Genomic DNA, 20,913 nt, shown 5'->3' on the forward strand with positions numbered 1-20,913 from the left:
CTTTAGAACATAAAATTGATAATTAAAAAAAAAAAAAAAAAAACTAACCTAGACATATAGTCGTAGTTTTGTTGAATAATCTTCTCGTCATGATCACGCGGTGAAAAATAATGTTTATCCATCATTTCTATTAAATCAATTATTTTATCGCGCTTTATGAGTAAATTTGTTAATTTTACACAAACGACTAATATTTGCAGGAACGAGCACAATGATTCGGAGAAATCATCAATATTGTCGGTTGAATGTAAAATTAGATACGTATACAGAGACATGTTAAAAGAATAGACTAGAAATGTCATAAAAATACTATAAATATTGTATAAAAATGCAGCGGCAAAAAATGAGAGACCAATTGGTCTCCAAAAACCAGCAGTTGATAGAATTGTCAACGAAAGTTGTCCTTTGTACATTTTTCAATTTGTAATAGTAGAAAGAAAATTTATTACAGTTACAGAATATTTTTTCCATTCGATATTTGTTCCAAATTTTTTCTTTTGGAATTTCTTTTCCAATTTAAGATTTGATATTGAATATTAATTTTTTCTGCGGTGTTTTTCTTTTTCTATTTTCATTATTCTTTTTTTTTCTGTTTCTTATTTACGTTTTGTAACTATTTCTGTGTTGTAGTAATTTTTTTATTTAATTTTCAGTTTTTTTTTTAGTTCTCGAATATTTACTTTTTTAATCAAAATAAATAAATAAATAAATAAAAGATGTTTATTTATATAATTTATGGCTTCTAAAAATATTTAATTGATTTATTGTAGTGTCAGTAGTTAAGGTAAATTTTAGTCAGACATGTATTTCTTTGAAACATTAAATTTTTTGTTAAAGAAGTGATTATTAAAAAAAGTAATTGTAAATTATTTCAGTTTCAGTAGTAGAGGTCAATTTTAGTCAGACGTATTTCTTTCCTTGAAAAATTTAATTTTTTTTTAATTTCAATTTTAATTTTTTATAAATTATTTTATAAATTTTAGTCTCAGTAGTAGAAGTCAATTTTAGTCAGACGTATTTCTTTCCTTGAAGTATTTAATTTTTTTGTCGAAGTGATTATAAATTATTTTATAATGAATAAAATAGAAAATAATTTCGAGGGATTATTTTTTTTTGCAGAAATAATTAAACAAAAAGTGATTGTAAATTATTTTAGTCTCAGTAGTAGAGGTCAATTTTAGTCAGACGTATTTTTTTCCTTGAAGTTCTCAATTTTTTTTCAAAGAAGTGTTTACAGAAAAGTGATTATAAATTATTTTAGTTTCAAGTAGTAACGGTCAATTTTAGTCAGACAAATTTTTTTCCTCGAAGTATTGAATTTTTTTCGAAGAAGTGATTATAAAAATGTTCTCAACTTGGGTAAATTTTCGCTTTTTTTCTTGAGGCAGTAAAGAAGAATTATTATTTCAAGTACAAAGGGAGTGAATTCAGTGTCCTCGCTACTTGTCGTTCGTGTTGCGCATTGACATTAAAATTTAAAATTCACATTTTCAGTATGCAAGGGGAACGACTACTTCCTCTTCCTCGAGTGCAAAACGAAGCAATTTATTTTCTACTTATTCCACCCTTCCCTCTATTAATAATAATTAGATAATAATAGTCCACGAATGCCAATGAAAACGATTCTTTCTAATAATAAAAATATTTTTTCGATGCAAGAAAGGGATAATATGAGGATCGTCAACCAAGTATTTAAACTCATTATTTATTTCTTCCGGGCTGCGACGTACGAGCTGCATATTATAATACATTCGCTTTTCTAACTCTATACTCACTCTTTTATTATTAAATGCTTTAATTAAATACTTCTCTCTCTCTGATATTAATTTATAATTACTGTTCTAATGGTGTATATCCCTATAGAGAATAATTATTTTCTTTTCTAAACGAAAAATTTCATTTAATAAAACTATTTAGAATCTTGTTTCTAATAACTTAAATAAGATGCTCGTAAAATCTAACAAGTGGAGTACTTTTAATAAATTTTCTATTGAAAGAATAATTATTATTAAACAAAATTGTCGACTACATTTTATTAAACTTGGTTTTTTTTTTGTTATTTTTTTATTTCAGATAATGTCACTTATTTAGACTCTTGAACTTTTTAATAAGTTGTACGAGGAATAAGACGCTCGTAAAATCTGACAAATGAAATGATTTAATAAAAGTTTCTCTCATTAAAATATAAATATTAATTATTTTCTCTTATTAAAATTAAAATATAATATTAATTATATTAAATATAAAAATTAGTTTTTAAATAAAAAAATTCAACTCACAGTAACAAAAGTATTGAGTGACATGGAAATGAGTGATCCACCGGTGATAATTATTGGATTTCTCGCACGCATTGCAATCAATATCAGTCCCTGTTTTGATTGTCTTCTCAACATTGTCCAATCGATCATACTAATTATGTCCGCTACTTTTAAACTCTAAATTGAAAATATTTAATTTATACTGACAAGTAATTTTTAAAACAACAAAAATAATAAAAACCTTTATTTGAATTTTTTTTCTCATTTTTACCTACTTTTAACATAACTTCATTGCCAAAAATACAATATATAAAAGTTTGAAATAAAACATTCAGTAAGACTACTGCATGTGTAAAAAATTTATCATCCAATAGATTTTTTGTCGATAAACTATAAGTAAGTGTGCAAATATTTGTTATTGATCCAATAAATTGCATTCCAAATACAATACTGAAAATATCATTAAATCTTTCGCTGAATCTGTAAATGACAAATGTTTTTTCTATTTAAATTTTCTTCACTATAAATAAGAATAATTTTTGGTAATTTAATTTTGCTTTAGTTGATAATATTTTTGTCTTTAAGGGGTTACTTATAGTTAGAGCTTAAAAAAAACTGTTTTTTAGGAATTTTTTGTGGCCACACATTAAAATAATTAATAACAAATCTTTTTTCACATGAAATATATATATTTCAAGAAAATATTCTGAAATTATAGTAGGGTAAATATAAAGAAACATGTGAATGATACAACATCTGCGTGGACTTCTTAAATAAAAATGGTTTCGCGGTGATCACGCTATCTCTTGACTGGATCGCATCTAAATTCAAATCGTAAAGAAGGAATCGTAAGTTAATAATATTATGCGGTACATGAACAAAGGGATTTGAGAAATTTTGATTTTTCGCAAAATGTTGGATGTTGAAAATTAAAAATTGTTTTTTGACCAAAATTTTACTCACATTTTCGGCTATAAAAAAAGTAATTTAGAGAATACTCTGGAAATGTTATATTTTTAGAAAATGCAATTAAAAAAAAATCGAATTTTTGAAAATTCTAACTGTACGTAACCCCTTAATAGGAAAAAAAATTAATTTTCCTTACAGATAGACATAATTATGATGTTCGACACATTCGACGATAATTTGAGCCTCTTTGGTTTGGGAAAAATTTAACGAATCCTCGTCATTAATATTCAAATGAGTAATACTTTCGAGTCGATGATAAATTATTTCAAGTTGAGAACAAATTTGAAGCATAATTACCATGACAAATGTTTCGACGCCAATATTCGTAAGACCTGAACTGTAGAGACTTAGACTTTGACTGACATATGTAAGGCAAAATATAATTTTATTATTATCAGTTTTATATGGTAAAGAAGTTTTAAATGGTAATACAACTTCACTTTTTGCCAGTCCACCAAGTGTCAGTGCCGCCAATGTAAAAACACTTACAATCAAAAACAACCATGTATTCCTTCTGTAACAAATTTAAGAAATTTTGATTATAATTGTTTCCTTCTATTAATATTTTTAAAATAAATTCTGATTTTATTACTTTTATAATTTTTTATTCTATTGTTTTACTTTTTTTTATTATATTATTTATTCTGCTACTCAAGGAGAATATATATAATTATAATTATTTTAGCTTCATAGATAACAATTTTAGTCAAACGCTGAAAATTTTAGCTGAAATATTTAACTAAATATTTTTTTATAGTAGAAATAAGAAAACTTAAAACATTTTTACAGACGAAAACATAAAAAATTGTATATTTTCAGTAGTAAAAGTCAATTTCAGTTGAATTTAATAATAACTTCGACATTTCACTTTATTTTAAATTTCAGTAGTTGTCAAACAATTTTAATTCAGACGGTTATGTAAATTATTTTTTTGTCTTGAATTTAAAAAAAATAGATTTGAATATTTTTAATTTAATTCAATTTCTTTTTATTTGATATATTTTAATTATTTGAATGTTAATTTTTCTTACAGTCAAAGAGTGTGATTATTATTGTATTTCCTGTAGCTTCAGTAGTAGAGGTCAATTTTTGTCAGGCCTTTTTTTCGTTAAAGTTGTACCAGACTTTTTTAGTCAGACGAACCAAAAATTATGTATATCCAGTAGTAAAAGTAGGTTTTATTCAGACCTTATAAGTTTTTGGTTGTTCTAACATTTCACAAAATTTCAATTTTTAATTTCGAATTTCAGTAGCAATACAGGAACGTAATTCTCTTCTTTTTTCGAATTTTGAAAACATAATCTTTCGTTTATTTTATAATTTTTTTTATTTTATTTTAAGTAGTAGAGGTCAATTTTAGTCAGACCTATAATTTTTTTTCCTAAACTACAAAAATCATATTCCACTAGTAGTCAAAAGTTTTCTTAGTCAGGCACAGAAATTTTGCTATTTTATTTTTTTCTTTCCTTCTTTTTAATTTTGTAACAGAATATTTTATATTTTTATAGTTTTAAAAATTTGTAAACCATATAATTTTACTGACCTAGAAATATGATCATAGTTTTGTTGAATAACCTCCTCCTGATGATCGCGCGGTGAAAAATAATGTTTATCCATCATTTTTATTAAATCAATTATTTTATCGCGCTTCAATAGTAAATTTGTTAATTTCACACAAACAACTGACATTATTAAGAACCAACACAATGATTCGGAGAAATCGTCGATATCGTTAATTGCATGTAGAATAAGATACCCATAGAGAGACATGTCAAATGAATAAACGAAAAATATCATGAGAATACTAAAAATAGTGTAAAAAAATTCAGCGGCAAAAAATGAGAAAACAATTGGTCTCCAAAATCCAGCAATTGATAGAAGTAACAACGAAATTTGTCCTTTGTACATTTTTCTTAAATTTGTCAATTAGGATTTGATAAAACTTATTTAATTTCAGAATGAAGAATATTTTTTTATTCTCAATAATAGGTTTGAAATTTTTCTCTATTCTTTTTGCAAATATTTTTTTTGATCTTGAAAATTGTAATTAAATGTAGTGTTTAATTTTCTATTCACATTTTGTAATTATTTCTAATGTTGTTATTATTTCGATTAAATTTAAAATTGCCTACATTTTTTTTGAATTTATTTTTTATTATAGTATTGATAATAATAATTTTGTATAATTATTTTATTTTATTTTAATTTATTACAAATTATTTTATATAATTTTATATAAAAACATTTTTTTCTTAAGGCAGTAAAAAAGAATTATTTTCTCAAGTACATAGGGAGCTAGTTCAGTGTCTTTGTTACTTGTCGTTCATGGTACAAAATACAAATTGATATTAAAAGTGAAAATTTGCTATTACTGAACGTAAGACGAGTGGTTATTTTCTCTTTCTTGAGAATAAAACGAAACAATTTATTTTCTGCTTATTTTACCCTACTTCATATGAATAACAATTGGATAATAATAGTTGACGGTGAATGTAGTTGTTTCTAATATTTAACATGGTTTCACGAAATCATGAAAGATATATTATGAGGATCGTCAAACTAAGTATTGAAACTCATTATTTATTTCTTCAGGTTCGCAACGTACGTGTTGCATTACATTTTCCACGTTGCATTGTATTTTATTATTTATTGCTTTAAGGAGCGCTACAATTCTTGTGATAAATTTAGTTTTCGAACAATGAAGAGATCGAATCATTCTCCAGAAAATAATCTTTTCTATTCAAGAGAAATATTCCTATAATGAAACTAGTTGATATACCAATTTTTAATATTGAAAAAATTGATTCTTAACTAAGTAAATGGAAATTAAATTTAAATAAATAAATAATAATAATAAAATGATAATAATAATAATAATAATAATAATAATAAATAATTATTATATTATAATAATCGACATAATCCGTCCTCACGTGAAGTTAGTGTTTTTTGATTCCAATTTTTTGTTTTATAGTTCGAATTGTTATGTCAAAAGTTTTACAGTTAATTTGTAAATAACAAAATAAGTGGAGAAAGAAAATTTAACCCCAATTTCAAAAACTCAATAAAGAGGTACAGTTCCAGTTATTAAAAATAATTAATTATTTTATGAATTACTTATTTTTGTATTCAAATAATTTAATAATTCTGGTAGTTGAAATCCGATAAGAATTGATTTAAAAAAGACTTTTTGTGAAAACTTTAGAAAATAATTAGAAGTGTTAAACAATAGGATTCTTTATAGAAATTAGAAATAATTCAATTTAAAAAAGCTTTTAAATATAATAAATTATTATTTTGTTAGCTTCCTTAACAATTAAAAGTTTCGAATAATTATTCAAATCTGTCGTTAAATACAAAATAAATATTAAAAATAATTATTTTATTGTTCAAATTGTATTTCACTCTCAAACTAATTTTTAATTCTTTTTTTCTGTTACAGATAAATTTTCATTTATAATTCACAATTTTGAAATGAAATATTCAACTGAAAAATTTAGGTGAGTTTGTAGATTTCATTATTTTTAATTATATTTAATAATTATATTTAATTATTCTAAGAATTAAATAAAAAAAAAAGTTTTCTGTAAATTGTAAAAATATAGTCAATGTATTAACAAGTAAGATTCAATTATTAATAAAACACTTTTTAGAAAATTTTAAATATCTTTAGGGAAAAAATTCCTATAATTTTTAGTCATTAATTACAATTTTAAAGTAGATTATTTAAACTTTTTTTTTTAAATTTGCACAATTTCAATTTTTTATTATAATTTTTTAACGAAATCTTAAGTATTTGTTTTAAAGAACTAAAAAATTTTCGTGAATTTTATTTCTTAATCATATAACTATTAATCGTCAATTCGTCACTACAAAAATTAAATATTGTTAGAAATTTTTTTTTTGAAAATGACCTTTATTAGAAAAAGAAATTTTCAGAAAATGACCTTTATTAGAAGAAAGAAAATTAGAAAATCACTTTTATAAGAAAAAAGTTTTTTTTTCAGAAATATTCACCTTTATTAGAAAAAAATTTTTTAGAAAATAAAAAATTAGAAAATACGTTTTAAAAAAATTGTACTCCAACCATTAAAAGTAAAACAAAATAGGAGGAGAACAATTACTTTTCTAGGGGAGAAAATAATTGAAAATAAATTCAAAACAAAATTCTGAAAATTAAAATAGAATTATTTAGATGGAATTATTTTTTCAGTACAAATATTTATATAAAAAATCACTGATTTGATTTTAAGTTAATTTCAATTTAATTTTAATTTAATTTTTATTTAATTTTAATTTAATTTTAATTTGATTTTAGTTTAATTTTCATTTTAATTTGATTTTAATTTAATTTTCAATTTAATTTGATTTTAATTTAATTTTCATTTTAATTTGATTTTAATTTAATTTCTAAATTTTTTTTTAATAAATTAAACAATGAAAGAAACCATGTATTCCTTCTGTGAAATAAATGATAAATTTTATATTTCTTTCGAATACAGTAAAAAAAATTTGTCATTTTAACAAAAAAAAATTGTGATTGTAGTCACTTTCTTTGTTAAAGTAGTAGTTTTGTTTTAGTTAGACGAATAAAAATTAAACACTTCTAGTTTCAGTAGTATAAAAGTACTGTAGTGGAGAAATTGAAAAGTAATTTTAGTAGTAAAAGTATGTTACTGTCAGACGAGTGATAAAATGTTCCTCCAGTCGAACAGAGGACTAGAATACTTAGAATCAGGACTAATAGTTAGATTTATAATTCTAATTATTTTAGCTTCAGTAGTAGAGGTCAATTTTAGTCAGACATGTTTGTTTTCTCCGTTATGTTACCAGTTTTCATTATAGTCAAACTAACGAAAATTTACAGAGATTAATTATTAAATTGATTTTAATTTTACTTATTATTATACCTACACATATAGTCGTAGTTTTGTTGAATAATCTCCTCCTCATGATTGCGCGGTGAAAAATAATGTTTATTCTTCATATTTATTAAATTTGTTAACAAATTATTATTTTATTCTTTAGATTTAAAAAAAAATTTCAATTACAAAATGAAGAATATTTTTCCTTATTTTTGATATTTGTTTCAACTTTCTTTGAATGATTTTCAATTTCAGTTTCATTTTTTATTTGGTCTTTATATTGCACATTATATTTTCTATGTTACATAACGTTTTGACAATTATTATTATTATTATTATTATTATTATTATTATTATTATTATTATTTTCAATTTTTTTTTTAGTTCGCGAATATTTACTTTTTTAATCAAATTAAATAAATAAATAAATAAATAAAAGATGTTTATTTATATAATTTATGGCTTCTAAAAATATTTAATTGATTTATTGTAGTGACAGTAGTTAAGGTAAATTTTAGTCAGACATGTATTTCTTTGAAACATTAAATTTTTTGTTAAAGAAGTGATTATTAAAAAAAGTCATTGTAAATTATTTCAGTTTCAGTAGTAGAGGTCAATTTTAGTCAGACGTATTTCTTTCCTTGAAAAATTTAATTTTTTTTTAATTTCAATTTTAATTTTTTATAAATTATTTTATAAATTTTAGTCTCAGTAGTAGAGGTCAATTTTAGTCAGACGTATTTTTTTCCTTGAAGTTCTCAATTTTTTTTCGAAGAAGTGTTTACAGAAAAGTGATTAAAAATTATTTTAGTTTCAAGTAGTAGAGGTCAATTTTAGTCAGACAAATTTTTTTCCTCGAAGTATTGAATTTTTTTCGAAGAAGTGATTATAAAAATGTTCTCAACTGGGTAAATTTTCGCTTTATTTTTTCTTGAGGCAGTAAAGAAGAATTATTATTTCAAGTACAAAGGGAGTGAATTCAGTGTCCTCGCTACTTGTCGTTCGTGTTGCGCATTGACATTAAAATTTAAAATTCACATTTTCAGTATGCAAGGGGAACGACTACTTCCTCTTCCTCGAGTGCAAAACGAAGCAATTTATTTTCTACTTATTCCACCCTTCCCTCTATTAATAATAATTAGATAATAATAGTCCACGAATGCCAATAAAAACGATTCTTTCTAATAATAAAAAATATCTCCAGAGAATAATTATTTTCTTTTCTAAATGAAAAATATTTAATAAAATTATTCAGAATACTTCCTGTTCTTCTTAGTTCTAATAGCTTAAATAAGATGCTGGTAAAATCTGACAAGTGTAGTACTCTTAATAAATTTTTTATTAAAAGAATAATTATTATAAAAAAAACAGTTGCGACTACATTTTATTTAACTTGTTTTTTTTTGTTATTTTTTTATTTCATATAATGTTACATTATAAAGTGAATTAGACTCTTGAACTTTTTAATAAGTTGTACGAGGTATAAGACGCTCGTAAAATCTGACAAATGAAATGATTTAATAAAAGTTTCTCTCATTAAAATATAAATATTAATTATTTTCTCTTATTAAAATTAAAATATAATATTAATTATATTAAATATAAAAATTAGTTTTTAAATAAAAAAATTCAACTCACAGTAACAAAAGTATTGAGTGACATGGAAATGAGTGATCCACCGGTGATAATTATTGGATTTCTCGCACGCATTGCAATCAATATCAGTCCCTGTTTTGATTGTCTTCTCAACATTGTCCAATCGATCATACTAATTATGTCCGCTACTTTTAAACTCTAAATTGAAAATATTTAATTTATACTGACAAGTAATTTTTAAAACAACAAAAATAATAAAAACCTTTATTTGAATTTTTTTTCTCATTTTTACCTACTTTTAACATAACTTCATTGCCAAAAATACAATATATAAAAGTTTGAAATAAAACATTCAGTAAGACTACTGCATGTGTAAAAAATTTATCATCCAATAGATTTTTTGTCGATAAACTATAAGTAAGTGTGCAAATATTTATTATTGATCCAATAAATTGAATTCCAAATACAATACTGAAAATATCATTAAATCTTTCACTGAATCTGTAAATGACAAATGTTTTTTCTATTTCAATTTTCTTCACTTTAAATAAGAATAATTTTTGGTAATTTAATTTTGATTTAGTTAATCATATTTTTCTCTTTAATAAGAGAAAAATTTTATTTTCCTTACAGATAGACAAAATTATGATGTTCGACACATTCGATGAGAATTTGAGCCTCTTTGGTTTGGGAAAAATTTAACGAATCCTCGTTATTAATATTCAAATGATTAATACTTTCGAGTCGATGATAAATTATCTCGAGTTGAGAACAAATTTGAAGCATAATTACCATAATTAATGTTTCGACGCCAATATTCGTAAGACCTGAACTGTAGAGACTTAGACTTTGACTGACATATGTGAGGCAAAATATAATTTTATTATTATTACTGTCGAATGGTAATGTGGCTCTAAATGGTAATACAACTTCACTTCTTGTCAGTCCACCAAGTGATAGTGCCGCCAATGTAAAAACACTTCCAATCAAAAACAACCATGTATTCCTTCTGTAAAAAAATTGATTAATTTGGATTATAATTGTTTCCTTCGATTAATTTTTAAAAAATAAATTCTGATTTTATTACTTTAATAATTTTTTATTCGATTGTTTTACTATTTTTATTATTTTATTTACTCTGCTACTCAAGGAGTAGTTTCAGTAGTTGTCAAACAATTTTAATTCAGACGGTTATGTAAATTATTTTTTTGTCTTGAATTTAAAAGAAATAGATTTGAATAATTTTAATTTAATTCAATTTCTTTTTATTTGATATATTTTAATTATTTGAATGTTAATTTTTCTTACAGTCAAAGAGTGTGATTATTATTGTATTTCCTGTAGCTTCAGTAGTAGAGGTCAATTTTTGTCAGGCCTTTTTTTCGTTAAAGTTGTACCAGACTTTTTTAGTCAGACGAACCAAAAATTATGTATATCCAGTAGTAAAAGTAGGTTTTATTCAGACCTTATAAGTTTTTGGTTGTTCTAACATTTCACAAAATTTCAATTTTTAATTTCGAATTTCAGTAGCAATACAGGAACGTAATTCTCTTCTTTTTTCGAATTTTGAAAAAATAATCTTTCGTTTATTTTATAATTTTTTTTATTTTATTTTAAGTAGTAGAGGTCAATTTTAGTCAGACCTATAATTTTTTTTCCTAAACTACAAAAATCATATTCCACTAGTAGTCAAAAGTTTTCTTAGTCAGGCACAGAAATTTTGCTATTTTATTTTTTTCTTTCCTTCTTTTTAATTTTGTAACAGAATATTTTATATTTTTATAGTTTTAAAAATTTGTAAACCATATAATTTTACTGACCTAGAAATATGATCATAGTTTTGTTGAATAACCTCCTCCTGATGATCGCGCGGTGAAAAATAATGTTTATCCATCATTTTTATTAAATCAATTATTTTATCGCGCTTCAATAGTAAATTTGTTAATTTCACACAAACAACTGACATTATTAAGAACCAACACAATGATTCGGAGAAATCGTCGATATCGTTAATTGCATGTAGAATAAGATACCCATAGAGAGACATGTCAAATGAATAAACGAAAAATATCATGAGAATACTAAAAATAGTGTAAAAAAATTCAGCGGCAAAAAATGAGAAAACAATTGGTCTCCAAAATCCAGCAATTGATAGAAGTAACAACGAAATTTGTCCTTTGTACATTTCTCTTAAATTTGTCAATTAATATTTGAAAAAACTTATTTAAATAAAGAATGAAGAATATTTTTTCGTTTACGTTTTTTTATGAGATTTATTTTTTATCGCTGTATTCATAATAATAATTTTGTGTAATTATTATTTTATTTTATTACAAATTGTTTTGTATAAAAACTTTTTTTTCTTAAGGCAGTAAAAAAGAATTATTTTCTCAAGTACATAGGGAGCTAATTTCAGTGTCTTTGTTACTTGTCGTTCATGGTACAAAATACAAATTGATATTAAAAGTGAAAATTTGCTATTACTGAACGTAAGACGAGTGGTTATTTTCTCTTTCTTGAGAATAAAACGAAACAATTTATTTTCTGCTTATTTTACCCTACTTCATATGAATAACAATTGGATAATAATAGTTGACGGTGAATGTAGTTGTTTCTAATATTTAACATGGTTTCACGAAATCATGAAAGATATATTATGAGGATCGTCAAACTAAGTATTGAAACTCATTATTTATTTCTTCAGGTTCGCAACGTACGTGTTGCATTACATTTTCCACGTTGCATTGTATTTTATTATTTATTGCTTTAAGGAGCGCTACAATTCTTGTGATAAATTTAGTTTTCGAACAATGAAGAGATCGAATCATTCTCCAGAAAATAATCTTTTCTATTCAAGAGAAATATTCCTATAATGAAACTAGTTGATATACCAATTTTTAATATTGAAAAAATTGATTCTTAACTAAGTAAATGGAAATTAAATTTAAATAAATAAATAATAATAATAAAATGATAATAATAATAATAATAACAATTTTTTTTGTTGGAGGTGAAATTAGAAAAATGCATTTGATTTTTGAAAATAATTAAAATTAGGACAAGAATTTTTTTTGACATTTATGAAAATAATTGAACTTAGGAGAAGAATTTTGTTATTTTTTCTAAAAAAATTGGGATTTTTACAAGAATTTTTTTTTTAAATTTTGAACATAGTTGAATTTTATGAGAAGAATTTTATTTTATTTTTTTTTTTTTTGAAAATAATTGAATTTCTGCAATTATTTGTAATTTCTCCAAAATTGATTTTTTTTTAGTGTTTTCAACAAAAATTTAAATTATAGAAAATTTTTAAAATTCTATTATTTTTAAAATTGCTAATTTTATTTTAAAAAGGCAGTATAATCTCTTCAGTATAATCTCTTCTATTCAATAGAAAATATTTCTATAATGAAACTAGTTGATATAAAAATTTTGTATATTGAAAAAATTAATTTTTTAATAAATAAATGTAAATTATAATTAAATTAAATGTGAATGAAATATTAAATAAATAAAAAATAATAATAATAAATACACAATAAATTTACTAAATAAATGTTCTGCACTAGTTCTGCACTCCCGAACTTTAAAGTTTAAACTTTGGAACGATTAACTAATTATATAATAAAAAGTTAATATTTAACATACATACCTATTTTTACATATACTTTATGTACATTTTTTTATTATCTATTATTTAAATAACTTGAAATATTATTTATTTGACGTTAAATACAAAATAAATGTTATAAATAATTATTTTATTGTTTAATTTGTATTTCACCTTTAAACTTATTTTCCATTCTCTTTTTCTGTTACAGGTGAAGTTTAAATTATAATTCACAATTTCGAAATGAAATATTCAAATTTAGGTGAGTTTGTAGATTTTATTCTTTCCCCCTTTTTTTTTAATTTTGAGTAAAAATTTTTTATTTTTGAATAATTCAGTTACAAAAATAAAAAAATACGTATCTCATATTTTTCTATATAAAGAAGGAGAAAAAAAAATATATTTAACCAATTTTCGAATGTCATAGAAAATTTTCACGTGAAATTAGCCATATATAAAAATGTGGTTAAAAGAAAAATAATGATAATTCACATGACACATTTTATTTTATAAATCCATAGAATAGAAAAACTTTACAAAATTTTATACAATATTTCTATTAACATAAGATTCTTTTTCTTCAAATATTGTAGACTACATTTTATCTAAATTGTTTTTTTTGTATTTTTTTATTTCAGATAATGTCACATTATAAAGTGAATTAGACTCTTGAACTTTTTAATAAGTTGTACGAGGTATAAGACGTTCGTAAAATCTGACAAATGAAATGATTTAATAAAAGTTTCTCTTATTAAAATATAATATTAATTATATTAAATTTATTAAATTAATGATATTAAATATAATAATTAGTTTTTGAATGAAAAAATTGAACTACTCACAGTAACAAAAGTGTTTAGTGACATGGGTATCATTGATCCACCGGTGATAATTATTGGATTCCTCGCACGCATTGCAATCATGATAAGTCCCAGCTTTGACTGTCTTCTCAACATTGTCCAATCGATCATACTAATTACGTCCGCTACTTTTAAACTCTAAACAGAAAATCAAATTAATTTTTGCTTTTAATTAATATATTTCAGTATTTTTAATATATTTATTAACATTTTAATAATAATCAGGTAAAATTATTTCAGACTTTAGGAAAATAATAGTCTCATATATTCGGACAAGTGATTTTTATAAAAGAAAATAATATTAAAAATTTTTTTTAATTTTTTTTCTCATTTTTACCTACTTTTAACATAACTTCATTGCCAAAAATACAATATATAAAAGTTTGAAATAAAATATTCAGTAAAACTAATCCCTGAGCAAGAAATTTATCATCGAATGTATTTTTTGTCGATAAACTGTAAATAAGTGTGCAAATATTTGTTATTGATCCAATAAATTGCATTCCAAATACAATACTGAAAATATCATTAAATCTTTCACTGAATCTGTAAATGTAAATTTATATTTAAATTTTTCTTCACTTTGAATAAGAATAATTTTAATTTAATTTTGCTCTAATTAATAATATTTTTCACTATTAATAAGAGAAAAATTAAATTTTCCTTACAGATAGACATAATTATGATGTTCGACACATTCGACGAGAATCTGAGCCTCTTTGGTTTGTGAAAAATTTAACGATCTCTCCTCATTGAGATTCAATTGTGTCATTCCTTCGAGACGATGATAAATAATCTCGAGTTGAGAGCAAATTTGAAGCATAATTGCCATGACAAATGTTTCGACGCCAATATTCGTGAAACCTGAACTGCAAACACTTAAACTTTGACTGACATATGTGAGCCAAAATATAATTTTATTATTATCAGTTTTATATGGTATGGAAGTTTTAAATGGTAAGACAACTTCACTTCTTGTCAATCCACCAAGTGTCAGTGCCGACAATGTAAACAGACTTCCAATCAAAAATAACCATGTATTCCTTCTGTAAAATTTTTATAAATTCGAATTATCTGATTTTGAATTTTAAACCTATTCGGTCAGCATTAAAAAAAACAGCCCAGAGGATTTGTTTTTATTTTAACTTCAGTAGTAAAGGTAAATTTCAGTCAGACCTCTAGATTTTTTTTTCCCTTAGAAAAGAAAAATAATTTTTTATTTTTTTTTTTATTTTTTTTTTTTTTTTGTCTTGAAATAAGTGTAAAAATTAGTAAAAAATTTTTAAAAAATAAAAAAAAATTTAGTAAAAATTTTTAGTAAGTAAAATAGTAAAATAAATAATAATAGTAAAATTTAAAAAATAGTAAAAATTTTTACTATAATTTCACAGTATTTCTAAGGATATCAAATTGAAACAAAAAACAAATCAAAATGTTGCTTCGCAACAATTTTGATTTTTTTTTTGTCTTAATTTGATAGCTTAGAAAAATTGTGTTTTGTTGATGAATGACTTTTTGCTTTTAAATTAGTAAATTTTACTAATAAATAGTCATTTTTCTACTAAATTATTAGTAAAATTTACTAATTCAAAAGCAAAAAGTCAGTTACTAATTCTAATTAGTAAACATTTTTACTGATTCAAATTTAGAGAGTTTATGTAATTTTTTCCTTCTTTATTATATTATTTTCATTTTATTCTAAATTCAGTAGGGAAAGTTCATTTTAAGTCAGACACTTTTTTTAAGCGAATTTTAATATCGGTGATAAAATGTTCTTTCCGTCAAACAGAGGACTATAATAATTAAAATTAGGACTAATAGTTAGAATTTATAATTCTAGTTTATAATTAGAATTTAATTTAATTTATAATTGGAATTTAATTTAATTTAAAATTAGAATTTAATTTAATTTATAATTGGAATTTAATTTAATTTAAAATTAGAATTTAATTTAATTTATAATTAGAATTTATTAGCCTCAGTAGTAGAGGTCAATTTTAGTCAGACATATTTGTTTTCTCTGTTAGAGTACTTTAGTCAGACTAACAAAATTTATATATTTTCAGTAGTAAAAGTCAATTTTTAGTCAGACCCGTCAGGAATCTATAATTTGGACATAAAATTATTCTACAATTTCAGTAGTAAAAACAATTTTAAGTCGGACATTTTTTTAATAACTAATAGTTAAAATTATAATTCTAATTATTTTTAGCTTCAGTAGTAGAGGTCAATTTTAGTCAGACATATTTATTTTCTCCGTTAGAGTAACAGTCTTCTTTTTTAAAGACGAATAAAAAATTAAAAACTTCGATATTTTCAGTAGTAAAAGTCAATTTTTAGTCAGACCCATCAGAAATCTTTAATTATTCAGACATTTAAATTACTTTTGCAATTTCAGTAGTAAAAACAATTTTAATGCAGACATTTATGTAATTATTTCTTTGATAATTTTGAAACAAATAATTAAATTTTATTTATTTTTTTTTTACTTTTTATATTTTTATTATTTTTATTCGTCTTCCAGTCAGAGACTGAAATTATAATACTAATTACTATATCTTCAGTAGTGCAGGTAAATTTTAGTTTTCCTGAGGGTAAACAGTCTCTTTTCAATCAGACAAACAACAAATTTTTAATGTTCAGTAGTAAAAATAAAAATCGATTTCAGTTTGTAAAATAAGTAGTAATTATTCTATAATTTCAGTAGTAGAAGCAATATTTAGTCAGACATTTATGTAGATAATTTTTTCAATTCTTTAAATTAAAAAAGAAATTCTGCTTTTTAATTTAATTTTATCCTATTTTTCGCAGTAGTAAAGGTCAATTTTAGTCAGGCATGTAATTTTTTTCTATAAAAGCTTCCGCCGTGGTAAAAACAGTTTTGAGTCAGACATATACAACTAATTTTTTTAATCAAACTTTTAGTTTTTTTTTTAAAAAAAATTAATTTTACTGACCTAGAAATATGATCATAGTTTTGTTGAATAACCACCTCGTGATGATCGCGTGGTAAAAAATAATGTTTATCCATCATTTTTATTAAATCTATTATTTTATTGCGCTTGAATAGTAAATTTGTTAATTTCACACAAACAACTGAAATTATCAGGAACCAACACAATGATTCAGAGAAATTATCAATATCGTTAATTGCATGTAAAATAAGATACATGTAGAGAGACATATCAAAGGAATAAACGAGAAATGTCATAAAAATACTGTAAATATTGTATAAAAATGCGGCGGCAAAAAATGAGAGACTAATCGGTCTCCAAAAACCAACGGTTGATAGGATTATCAATGAAATTTGTCCTTTGTACATTTTTCTTTAATTTGTCAATTATTATTGGAAAAAAGTTAATTAATTACAGAATGAAGAATATTTGTCTCTTCTCGATTATTGTTTCAACTTTTTTTTCTATTCTTTTGAAAATATATTGTTTCGATCTTGAAAATTATATAATTAAATAAAGTCTTGAAGTTTTTAATTTTTTTTTTTATGGAAAAGTTTTATTTTATTTTATTTTATTTTATAGAAAAAGTGATTAAAATAAATTATTGTAGTGTCAGTAGTAGAGGACAATTTTAGTCAGACATATTTTTTTCCTTGCTACTTGTCGTTCATGGTACAAAATACAAGTTGATATTAAAACTGAAAATTTTCTATTACTGTACATAAGGCGAGTGGTTATTTTCTCTTTCTTGAGAATAAAACGAAACAATTTATTTTCTCGTTATTTTACCCTACTTTAGATGAATAATAATTGGATAATAGGTTGTTTCTAATATTAAACTTTTAACGTTTCATAAAAGGGACATTATGAGAATCGTCAACTAAATATTGAAACTCATTATTTATTTCTTTAGGTTCGCGAACATACGTGCTGCATATTACACAGTAGTCACATTTTCAACGTTTCTTTGTATTTTATTATTCATTTCTTTAAGAAGCGCTACAATTCTTGTGATAAATTTAGTTTTCGAACAATGAAAAGATCGAATCATTCTCCTGAAAATAATCTCTTCTATTCAATAGAAAATATTTCTATATAATGAAACTAGTTGATATAAAAATTTTTTATATTGAAAAAATTAATTTTTAACTAAATAAATATGAATTAAATATTAAATAAATAAAAAATAATAATAATAAATACACAATAAATTTACTACATAAATGTTCTACATTAGAACCCCCGAACTTTAAAATTTTGAACTATCAAATAATTATCTGTCGTTAAATACAAAATAAATGTTATAAATAATTATTTTATTGTTTAATTTCTGCCTTTCACCTTTAAATTTATTTTTCATTCTCTTTTTCTGTTACAGGTAAATTTTCAATTATAATTCACAATTTTGAAATAATTCAGCAGTAACACTGTATTTTATTATTAAAACAATTATACTGAATACGGAAAATTATTCTAAAAATAAAATAAAAAAAAACGATCTGTAAATTGTAAAAATATAGTCAATGCATTAACAAGTAGCTTATTTGTGATTCAAACATATCATGGCTCATATCATAGCTTTTTTCCAAGGTGCATCGGACCCTCATTAACAAGTAAGATACAATTATTAATAATATTGTTTAGTACAAAAATTAATAATAATTAATTAATTAATAATAATTAATTAATTAATAATAATAATTGTAAGTTCAATATAAGATAGGAAAAAAAATTAGATAATTAAAATAAAATACGTAAAAATCGCAAAAATTGCCAAAAACTTACCTTTCAGTCACCTAGAGATTTATTAATAAATTATAAGCTGAAAATGCTGACTTCAAAACCTGAATATAATTTTTTTATTAATATTTTTCAAATCTCAAATAATGATTAAATAAAAAATTTCAATTTAATATAATTAGATATTTTAAATAATATTTTCTGTTTAATAATTTTATTCACATTTCTATTAATTTTTTTAAATTAATAGCCATTCAATTAATGTCAAAAATTTTAATAGAATTCTTTGAAAATTTAATTATTTTTAACAACTCTTTGCAATTTAATGATTTTCAATATATCTACTATTTTCATCAAATTTCCAAACAAAATTCATTTATTTAAAAATTTTTTGTAAAAATCTTCGTAAGAATTCAATTCTTTTCATGAATAATAAAAATTTCTCAGAAATTAAATGATTTACATTAGAATTTGCATAAAATTAGTCGAGAGAAATCAATTATTTAAATTTTTTTTATAAAATTCTTCTCAAGAATTAAATTATTTTCATAAATATTTTAATTTTTTTGTGAATAATAAAATTCGTTGCAGGAATTTAATTTATTAGCAGGATAAGAAGGAAGTAAATATTTTTGATGAAAATTAGGAGAAAGTCAGGAAAATAAAATATAGAATAATGAAATTTTTGTCAGTTTTTTTTGGTTGTCAAGTTTAATTTTTCGATAGCTAATTTTTTACTACTTTTTTTTAGTTTAAAAGCCACTTTTTTTAAAATTAATTATCGAGTGCGAAGTCTGCTAATTGCTTCTATATTTTAATTTCTCAAAGTCGAACATGATAATTTCCCTTTTTTTGCATATCGAAAACAATATTTGTCAATTTAAAAAGAAAATTATGATTTTACTCTCTAAATTTGAATCTGTAAAAACTTTTACAAATTTCAATTAGCGACTGACTTTATTCTTCTTAATTTGTAAATTTTACTAATTCTAAAGTAAATTTCGATTAAAATATAAATTCTAAATGAATAACTAAATAAAACATTATTAATAAATAAATTAGTGAGAATTACTATTTATTAATAAAATTTACTAATTCTAAACGAAATTATTGCGAAAGTAATTTTAAAATAAATAAATTGACTAATTCTAAACTACAATTTTACCAAAGTCATTTTTAAATTAATAAAATATCAATAAATAAATTAGTAGAAATGACAATTTATTAATATTAGTAAAATTTACCAATTCAAAAACAAAAAGTCAGTCACTAATTCAAATTAGTGAACATTTTTATAAATTTCATTTTATAGCGATTATTTAGGAAAATAAAAATAATTTTCGTAATTTTCGTAATGAAAGAACAAAAAGAAGTAGATGAAAAATTTTTTTCATTCTCGATTTTTATTCAATTTTTTGTCATTTCTTTTCGTAGTATTTTATTTTGGTACTTGAAAATGTTGTACTTATGTTTTTCTATTTTATTTTTTGTAATTACTTTTTGTAATTACTTTTTGTAATTACTTTTTATAATTACTTTTATTCCGTAGTACTTTTTTGATTTAATCTTTAATTTTTTTGTTTAATTTCTTAATATTTAGTTTTTTAATATTTAGGTTTCAATGGTTAATTTTTGATATTAAGTTTTTATTATTTAGTTATTGAATAGTTAGTTTCTCAAAATATTTCATTTTTGAAATTTATTAGTTTTTGAATATTTATTTTTCGGGTATTTACATTTTTTATGAATTACTTTTTGGATATTTAGTTATATTTAATTCTATTCAGTTCTATTTAGTTCTATTTAATTTTATTTAGTTTTATTTAGTTTTATTTAGTTCTATTTAGTTTTATTTAGTTTTATTTAGTTTTATTTAGTTTTATTTAGTTCTATTTAATTTTATTTAGTTTTATTTAGTTTTATTTAGTTTTATTTAGTTTTATTTAGTTTTATTTAGTAAAATTTAGTAAAATTCAGTAAAATTTATTTTATATTTATTATATTTATAATTTAACTTATTTTTGAAGTAGTTGAGATCAATTTTAGTCAGGGAAATTTTTT

At 22.3% G+C, this 20,913-nt stretch overlaps 2 protein-coding genes across 2 annotated transcripts; both read right to left on the bottom strand.

Moving 5' to 3' along the window:
- Positions 1 to 9,538: 9,538 nt before the first annotated feature.
- Positions 9,539 to 11,585, bottom strand: LOC122510185. Its single transcript, XM_043624645.1, has 4 exons — positions 11,509 to 11,585; positions 10,481 to 10,697; positions 9,731 to 9,886; positions 9,539 to 9,592 (listed from the first exon to the last, which is right to left on the bottom strand). Exons 1-4 carry the CDS (start codon positions 11,583 to 11,585, stop codon positions 9,539 to 9,541), a joined length of 504 nt encoding a protein of 167 aa, XP_043480580.1.
- Positions 11,586 to 13,959: 2,374 nt separating this feature from the next.
- Positions 13,960 to 15,212, bottom strand: LOC122510186 (odorant receptor 43a-like). Its single transcript, XM_043624646.1, has 4 exons — positions 14,827 to 15,212; positions 14,500 to 14,704; positions 14,141 to 14,296; positions 13,960 to 14,013 (listed from the first exon to the last, which is right to left on the bottom strand). Exons 1-4 carry the CDS (start codon positions 14,988 to 14,990, stop codon positions 13,960 to 13,962), a joined length of 579 nt encoding a protein of 192 aa, XP_043480581.1. The 5' UTR covers positions 14,991 to 15,212.
- Positions 15,213 to 20,913: the final 5,701 nt, after the last annotated feature.

Source organism: Leptopilina heterotoma, unplaced genomic scaffold (assembly GCF_015476425.1).
Source record: "Leptopilina heterotoma isolate Lh14 unplaced genomic scaffold, ASM1547642v1 Lhet_68, whole genome shotgun sequence".
Taxonomy (NCBI): domain Eukaryota; kingdom Metazoa; phylum Arthropoda; class Insecta; order Hymenoptera; family Figitidae; genus Leptopilina; species Leptopilina heterotoma.

Coding starts and splice junctions, on each gene's coding strand:
- LOC122510185 (XM_043624645.1), bottom strand. CDS start 11,585: ATGATGGATAAACATTATTTTTCACCGCGCGATCATCAGGAGGAGGTT. Junction 9,887..10,480: donor GCGTCGAAACATTAATTATG/GTAATTATGCTT, acceptor TTTTCAATTTAG/AGTTTAAAAGTAGCGGACAT. Junction 9,593..9,730: donor CACTCAATACTTTTGTTACT/GTGAGTTGAATT, acceptor TTCATTTGTCAG/ATTTTACGAGCGTCTTATAC.
- LOC122510186 (XM_043624646.1), bottom strand. CDS start 14,990: ATGGCAATTATGCTTCAAATTTGCTCTCAACTCGAGATTATTTATCAT. Junction 14,297..14,499: donor GCAATGAAGTTATGTTAAAA/GTAGGTAAAAAT, acceptor TTTTCTGTTTAG/AGTTTAAAAGTAGCGGACGT. Junction 14,014..14,140: donor CACTAAACACTTTTGTTACT/GTGAGTAGTTCA, acceptor TTCATTTGTCAG/ATTTTACGAACGTCTTATAC.